Here is a 9,143-nt window from a genome sequence, read left to right on the forward strand (position 1 = left end):
AGGCATGATCCTTCACAGAGCGGTTGTTATTGTTGTTGGCCATTTCTTCTTGTAATTGCTCTTGCTTTTGTGCTCTTTCTTGTTGTTGTTGAGCTTTAATTTCAGCTTTTCTCCTTTTAGATTCTGCTCTTAAAGCTTTTGCTATCTTTTCTATTTCTGGATCAAAGAATAAATTGATTTCTTCACTTTTTGTTCTTCTCATAAAATAAAGTACCTTAAAAACAAAATAAACAAATTCTCAAAGTAAAATGGTAAAAAGAAAATAAAATAAAATGCCCAAATTAACCAAACGAACAATTTTTCAATATCAAACAAAAATCAAACCCCCGGCAATGGCGCTAAAAACTTGATGGGGCAAATCCGCAAGTATACGGGTCGTCTCAAGTAATAAAGTGATGAATCAAGTATCATTCCCACGAGGATTTGCTATTTGAGTACCAAACTATGAATGAAGCGATTATTTGGGCTAATGATTAATGAATAAATGGTAAATATAAGTGAGCAAGGTAAATTGATTAATCTAATTGAAATGGGTAAAGAGCAAATAAATAAATTTTAGATCTAGTTTGCAATTAAACTAAATTAACAATGGGTAATTCAAATCAAAGTCTAATTATGTTAAAAGTAATTCCAGAGTTGGGGGTTTATGCATAAATTAATTTGGATTTTTCTTGGGCATTCCAATTTTTAGGGAAAAATAGAGTTTGAAGGTGATTAATTCTAAATTACTTTGATATCTTTTTCAAGCAAACCAAAGTGTGTTCTAAAATAACCAAACCTACTTTCGTATGTTATTTAATTACTCTAAAACCCATTAAGTTTTGTAACCAATCATTAATTCATCTTAAAATTCTAGTTTATTTCTAAATCTAGGTGATTTTAAGTTCCAATCCTTGATTATCTGTCAATGACTTTCACCTTTTGGTCCTTCAATCAAAGATTAACACACTACCCAATGGGTACCAACATTAGGTAAGTAAATCAAGCACACAAGGAAGGAATCAAAACTCGTATTTACGTAAAATAAGGAAATACCCAGTCCAAATCCACAAATTAATCTAAAACATATTTCCCAACTCTGAAATCTAAAGAGTTTACTCACTCATGATGGTATTTACAAGAAAGATTAATGGAAAAGTAAAGAAAAACATGATAAGAGGACTAAAATAGAAAAACTCAGGTAGAAGAACCCAAAACTCTAGTTTCTGGAGCTCCAAAAATGGTTGCAGCAGCTCCTCCCTAGAAAATGGCGTCTCCTCCTCTCTCTATTATATTTTCTTTCTTTTTTTATTTCTCCTTCCTTTCCTCTTATGGCAAAAACTAGGAAATGATGAATTTATATCGTCCCAAAAAGTTGCCCTAAAATTAAATAAGAGCGAAGGAGTGGATAGGAAATGAGGTGTAAAATTATCCAAGTCAGTAGCATTATTCACGTTCTGGGCAGTCTGCTTAGGGTACGGCTTAACCCTAAGCAGCTTCTTAGCAAATTTCAGTTTCAGGTCGCACTGTCTGCTTAAGGTTAAGTAGACCCTCAGCAAATTTCGGCAGACTGGAATAAAATGGGTTTTCTTTCTGCTCATGCATGACTTCCAGCTTGATCTGTGCTGTGCCTTAAGCATTGCCACTTTACTCTAAGCAGGATCTCAAGCAATTCTCGACAGGTTGTGGAGTAAAAGCTTGAATATGTAGGATTTAAGCTGCGCTTGACTTTCAGCTTGAACAGGCCTAAGGTTAAGCTTATATGACATACCCTAAGCAACATCATAAGTAAAGTCTTAAACAAATTTCGGCTAACTTACTCTTTCAAAGCTTGATTTCTTCAACTTTCCTCCATGCTTAAAGAATTCCCAATTTCTTCAAATCACTTCCTAATGCACTCATTGATCTTCGATTTGCCACAAAATCCTATCAAAAACAACAAAATTATAAAAATCAAATATAAAGTATCTAAAGTTAACAAATAAGCTAAAATAAAGCTAAAAACATAAAATATATTAAAACATAAGGGCAAAATGGATGCAAAACTATCCTAAAATGCCTATATGAAATGAGTGTAATATAATACACCAATAATTTTTTCCTGTATTGTATGATGATATAGAGAAGGCTTCATTGCCTTAATTATTTCTCAACATCTGTATTCTTTTATTTAGCGGTCGAATTCTCTGTAATACTCTTACTGAATTCCAATAAAATTGATTTTTTTTTTTTGGGTATATTGCTGAGATGATGCTCCAAGACATGTATCGTCTATAATATGGGACCTAAATTAGTGAATTAGCCGAAATGTTTATGTAACAAATTAACAACTTAGGTTATATTTAAAACTTCTAAAAATATCTAACTCAATATCATGACTATTTTAAAATTTATCACATATATATGGGTATTTGTAACATAAATAAATTCGTTAAAGGAAAGGGATTAATATAAATATTTTAAAAATGTGAGTGTTGATTATTGAAATCCAAACTAAAAGAGTGGTTACTTTTGATACGGTGAGTAACCTTATGATTTGATTGGGTTACTTTTGATTTGGATTAATTAACTTATATCAATTATGATCTATTTGATTTGAGCTAATTAATTTAAAATTAATTGGTTATTTTTATTGGATTAAACTAATGATCCAAACGGTTAAACTAATCTATTTGTAATATATATAAAAATACATGTTAAAGTATGAATATATGCGATTGCGTACTTTTGGATTTTGATTCAAATTATTAATGACATGTATTTTAATATCCATACAACATGTTTTTAAGAAAAAAAAAAAAAGCTTGTTAAAACAAAATTATCTAAAAGATGTGGATTATTTATTTATTTATTTTAATTTGGTTTACACTTATGAGTTTAATATTATTTAAAACATAAGAAAAACAATAATTTGATAATGTGAAAATGTTTTAATGTTGAAAAAAAAAAAAACAAAATAGTTAGAAGGAAGGATTGGTAATAAATACGCATGGTTGAAGGGAGCTCTGCGAGCAGCTGGCATAAGGTTATATATTTGCAGATTTAGATTCTTTTGAAGGTGGCAGTAAAAAAAAAAAAAAAAAAAATATATATATATATATATATATATATATATATATATATTTATTTATTTATTTATTTATTAAGTATAGTAACTGGCTACTTTATTTTGGATTGTGCAAAAAAATATAATTAAAGGAAAATGAAGGGTGCCTATTAATTACTGATTTGCTAAATTGGGAAGCTTAAGGTCATCTGAGTTTAAATATATGCTTTTGCAGGCCACTAGGAGAACGAATTTTGTTTCAGTTGTGCTGTTAGATTGTGTTTCTTCTGCAGCTGTGTTTTTAAGGGGGTTTTTCATTAGCAGCTAAAGATAGAGACATCAGCTGATTTTTCACCTTAATTTTAATAAAAAAATTTATTGCTTATAAAAAAATATATATGCATAACTCATATGCATATATATTGCTAACTCCAATTCATCATAAATTTGAAATTTATCATAATTATTGTTATAATTATTAATATTATATGCTAATATTATTGAAAGTTTCATTTACACATATGTTAATGATATCATCCCCGATCAATTTGAATGTGATTAATATTATTATTATTATATATATTTCTCTAATTTTTTTAAATTATTTATTTTTGTCAATAAAAAACTAATAATATTATTATTTTCTTAATATATACATATACATTATAATTAATTAGGTGTACATCATGTGGAAACGTAAAACCAGTTGTTGTGATAACATAATTAATATATATGCAGATGCCAATAAATCCACATGCTCAAAATTATGGAATTTATAAACTATAAACCTCGTTGTCTAACATTCAACACATTCAAAAAGAGTCATCTTCTAGCAATGCCAAAGCTCCAAAAATAAAGCCTAGCCTTGCGATGTACTCACATGCGTCGAGATTTTTATAACTCAAGCAATTAATGTCCAGCAGTGCTAGTGCCTAATCTCCCTCTATAAAACCATATTTTTTCTTCACTGTTAAAGCATAACAGAGCTTATATCTCAAAAACCATCCAAGAATTTTGGGCCAAACGTCTTTGAGAAATGGCTTCAAGACCTGTAGCCTCCATTGCCTTGCTCCTATCCCTCAACCTCCTCTTCTTTAGTATGGCAAGTGCTGACACTTGCCCCGTCGATGCCGTAAAGTTCGAAGTTTGTGTCGATGCGTTGGGGATTATTAAAATCCCGCCAAATGCCGCTTGCTGTAGTCTCATTGCTAATCTTGCTAGCCTTGAAGCTGCTCTTTGCCTTTGCACTGCTATCAAAGCTAAGGTATTGGGCATTAATCCCAGCGTTCCTCTCGACTTGAGCTTATTTCTCAACGACTGCGGAAAGAAGCTTCAAAATGGATTCCAGTGTCCATAAGTCCTTTCTTCTCAGCTTTGGCATGTTTATTAATTACTATTTACTAGCACTAAATCAATAATATCTTAGAGAAGGCTTCGGTTCTTCTCCCTCATCATCTGATCCCTTTAGTGAATCGTTCGTATTATTAAATAATACTAGGGTTCAATTCTAGCAATAAGACATATGAAAGATGTTTGTAATCTTTCTTTTTCAATAATATATATTATGGGCTGATTTATCAAATATCTATATGAAATGTTTCAAGAAGAATAATTAACGACCACTTGCTCTTATGTCTGTGTATCTTGTGAATGCTTCTTACTGTGCACTGTTCTATTTAAGATGGTATGGTTGATTGAAAGCACATTCATTAAGGCGAACGTTCCTAAGAGTCTCTATTATTTTTAAGTGACTTGAATTTTAGATATATTTTTATGAACTCGAATTGTGACTTGATTTGAAAATTTTATATTGCAACTTAATTGAAATAAAAAATGAGATTTATAATGATAGCAGAGGACATAGGCTAACAATATTATATTATTTTGCTCTTTGCGGTAGATTTATGAGATATTAGGGAAACATGTTAAGATTTGAGAGTTTTGAGCATCACAATAAACTTTTTTTTTTCGTATTACCCGTAGACATAGACTTTATAGTCGAACAATGTAAAACTTATATTATTCTTCTTCTGTGTGATTGTGTGATTGTATGTGTGCCTTAGATTTGTGTGCCTATTATAACAGTCTCGCTAACTATTCTTATATTGTATAGATAAAAAAAACTTTCCTATTTTATAGACTTAAGACATAAACATATTGATTTCGTTATATATAGTCTTTTGGATGGATCAAATCTAGGCAATATTTTCTCATTTAGATATAATGAAAAAATTATACTTAAAATGAACATTTTGATCTTCCCATATCAAAAGTCTTTTTTTTTAAAGGAATTTTTAGGCAAAACAAATTTATTAATGAAAAAGAAAAAGGAGCAAGAGAGGAAAAACTAATAGAGAAATTGTCCACCGTCAACAAACTCAACCCATTACAATCAGCCTATATTCTAAATCTCCTACTATTGAAAAACCCCAGCAAACCAAAAAAGAGTACAAGAGAAATGAACATGAGATCAAAAGATAACACAATCCTTATAGAAAGGCCACAAAATCCTGTTATTGCTGTGTACCACATTTTGCAAGATCATCAGCTCAGCTAATATCCAATAGTTTCACGGGAGAGAATAAAGGAAACATTTAATAAGGAAGAAGCCAAATAAAGTACTTTCTTAATCTCACTGTTCATCTTTCATGGTCCACAGGATATGCACCTAATAGTTATATATATATTATAAAAAAAATCAATATCATAATTAATTTTAGATATGATGTATTAAAATTTAATTAGATATGATCTATCATTATTTTGATGAATGCATTATTTATTTATTGAATAGGCATATAAACCTAAATATAGACAGATAATTTATTTTTAAAATTTTTTGGCCATACGTATAAAATTAATAAATTGAGTCGTTACTAATAATATTGTTAATTTTATTGAATTTGACTAATTACCTTTTGATTTTGCACAAACTGCGCACAATATATATAAGCTCTTAAGATAATCGCAAGCGTTTACAAAAAAAGGTTATCACAAGGGAGCATGAGGGAGAAGTTTAATTATTTTATGGAGGCTTTATATTTTTTATATATTTTTTTTGAGAATGGAGACTTCATTGAATGCACCGTTGCATTGTGAGTAGGGAGCTAGGTAGCCAACAAATAAGCTCGGCTCCGTTAAAGGGTCAAAAATTTCATTCTGAAAGGAGAAAAAAAAAAAAAAAATTCAAAACCCCATCCCAAGGTGTCTGGCTTGTGTTTCTTGTTCTTTAGTCATTAATTTACGTTTATTTCGTTCCAATAAAAAATGCATATAATATACATAAACCTTTTAATTAATCCAATTATAGATGAATTAATAACACGTTAAATTTAAAAGAAAGTTTTATATATATATATATATATATATATATATATATATATATGTCTCAGTCTTAGGCTAAACAAATTTAAAAGAAGATATTAATTTGTATTACAAAGGTAACATATATATCATCTTATTATTGTTGTTATTTAAGTCATAAGACTTATTAACAGTAATAATAAATCATTTATCATTAATATATAATAAATATATAGAGTTTAAAAGTATATTATTCATCAGATTCAAGTTTTCATTCTATATTTCTCCACATATTTTCATGTGTATCCAAGCGAGCTAACGAATATAATTTGTGGACTGTGTGGTGGGGTGGACGCTAGACATGTTTCTTGTTCCTGCTGGGCTTCATGTATCCATTATCTTCTAACTTCTAACATGCAAATATATTTATGAGATTTCATCTCCCTGGGACCTAGGTATGCCCATTTTTTTATTATATATATATATATATATATATATATATGAATGATAATTTAAATCAACATGGTGAATTTGAAAGCGAGGTAAATAGTTGCTTAGCAATCTTGTTGTTACAGGTTCCCATTCCAGATTGAAACTTCTAAATTCCCTGATCAACTGTGTAAATCCACCAATCATTAGTTTCTAATTCACTTCCAAAGATAACAGATATATATTATAATCAGATCAGGATCACACGCATACCTGTGGAGGGGTGAAATTTTCACTTGCAGGGGAGTTCACGCTCTTTTGCCCTACTCTGCAGATTAATTGTTTTCTTTGCATTATGCAGTATCAATGATTAAGATCTTGAAGGTTTTTACACCTTGAGTCTTATTGAATTAGTATGCGTTTATCTTAAGCCTTGAGGCTCTAGCAATTCTGTTTTCGTGGTGAGAGTAGCAGCACCTGAGACTGAGACAGAGGCATTAGTCTGTACATTGGAGACATATTGTTATTGTAACTATATCCCATTATCGTTAACACTTACATGTTGTCCATCTCTCTCTACAGAAAGGGCAAAGGTGGTTATTAATTCATGGTGTGGCAGGGCATTACTTCAATATATCATAGTGAAGAGATCAATATTGGAAGAAATTATTCAACAAATTAAGATTCGATCCACCAAGCTGGCATTTTGGAAGCCCTCAACTTGCAGATGACAAATGCAGATATGAAAAATTTGTGCAGTGCAAGATTATAATTGGCATGTGCATAAGAGAATTGCCAACTAACCAATGGGGAAAACTCCAAACTCTATAATTAGAAATGGCCTTGTCCTGCAAGCTGCAATGCCAGGTTGTACCTCCACAGATCGATGTGCCCACACGTAGCTAAATTCGGGAATATTTTAAAAAGATCTTCATTCATCATGCTTTGTTGCCTTGCCTGGAAGAGAGTCCATATGGGTCATGTTTTGAGGTTTTAAAATTTCATTACTAGCACTGCTTAATTATAATCTCTCCCTCTATATAAACCCCTTAGGCCTTAACCCACTCCACCATCTCCATCAGTCTCTTGAAACTAAAACAAAGCTTAGTATCCCAAAGACTATCCAAGAATCTTGGATGATATGGCATCAAGAGCCCTAGCCTCCTCCCCTGCCCTTCTCCTCACCTTCAACCTCCTCTTCTTCACTTTGGTGAGCTCTAACTATTGCCCACCACCAAAGCCAAAAGGCCATGTAACTCATCCAATCAAACCATCACCAGCAGTCCCATCAAATAAGGGTAGTTGCCCAAAGGACACTGTAAAGCTGGGTGTATGTGTGGATCTGTTAAAAGATTTGTTGAGCGTTACTGTTGGAACCCCACCAAAGACTCCTTGCTGCAGCCTTATCAGCGATCTTGTTGATCTTGAAGCCGCTGTGTGCCTTTGCACTACCATCAAAGCTAGTGTCTTGGGCATTAACCTAAACCTTCCTGTGAACTTAAGCTTGTTGCTCAACTACTGTGGGAAGAAGGTTCCAGAAGGATTCAAGTGTGCATAAATTAATGCACTCTGCTTATTTCTAGGTAGTTACCTGCAATTTTATCAATTCTCGTGTTGTGTGCTTCAGTTTCTTGGAGTTTTTATGGCTCATGCCATAATTACGTTTAAACAATAACTTCCGAATGCTACTATTTTTTTTCTATTAAGCATAGAAGATTTCTTGTTTTCTTCCATATTCGCATTTGTATTGGTGTATTCAATTCCAATGAAAATTGAATTGAGCATAAACTGAAGGAGCGGAAGCGTGAAAAACACAAGTTTTATTTTCACCTAGGGTCATATACATCTATTTTTATCTATTTGATTTCAATGATAAACAATATATTAAAACTATTTTAACATGTTTTTGGATCTGTATTTGCCATTTAAGATTTTAGAATTAATCAGATTAATTTTAGAACCCTAGATTAAATCAAGAACAAACACACTAACCTCTTGATGCACTGCAGTGTATTTGCGTCTTTGAGATTCGTCTTCAGGACACCAGATATTGTCCCTCTAGTTTGTCCACACCAAGAACACCTATGGCAGCCCTTGAACAGCTTTTAAAGATTTTTCTATTAATTAGAAAATCAAGTTCTACATTTTAAGAAATTAAATATGTAAATAGGACACTAGAAACGATTTCTAGTATTTTTAATTCAAGAGATTGTTTTCTAATCTCTTGGAATAGATGAGAGACGAAGAAGAAGAGAGGGAGAGATTCAAAATGGCGTCACAAAGGAGGAGTAGCTGCTGGTTATATTTTTTCTCTTCATAACAACACTTATATAGCTAGGTTAACACATTAAACCCTTGCCACATGTTACCCTCTGATTGGTTCTAG

The 9,143-nt window shown here is 31.5% G+C and overlaps 2 protein-coding genes across 2 annotated transcripts; both read left to right on the forward strand.

Moving 5' to 3' along the window:
* The first annotated feature begins 4,016 nt into the window (after positions 1–4,016).
* On the forward strand, positions 4,017–4,589 carry LOC110650355 (14 kDa proline-rich protein DC2.15-like). Its single transcript, XM_021805294.2, has one exon. It carries the CDS (start codon positions 4,062–4,064, stop codon positions 4,380–4,382), a length of 321 nt encoding a protein of 106 aa, XP_021660986.1. The 5' UTR covers positions 4,017–4,061; the 3' UTR covers positions 4,383–4,589.
* A 2,967-nt stretch (positions 4,590–7,556) lies between these two features.
* On the forward strand, positions 7,557–8,440 carry LOC110650352 (14 kDa proline-rich protein DC2.15-like). Its single transcript, XM_021805293.2, has one exon. The coding sequence runs from the start codon at positions 7,899–7,901 to the stop codon at positions 8,313–8,315; it is 417 nt and encodes a 138-aa protein (XP_021660985.2). The 5' UTR covers positions 7,557–7,898; the 3' UTR covers positions 8,316–8,440.
* Positions 8,441–9,143: the final 703 nt, after the last annotated feature.

This window comes from Hevea brasiliensis, chromosome 16 (genome assembly GCF_030052815.1).
Source record: "Hevea brasiliensis isolate MT/VB/25A 57/8 chromosome 16, ASM3005281v1, whole genome shotgun sequence".
Classification (NCBI taxonomy): Eukaryota; Viridiplantae; Streptophyta; class Magnoliopsida; order Malpighiales; family Euphorbiaceae; genus Hevea; species Hevea brasiliensis.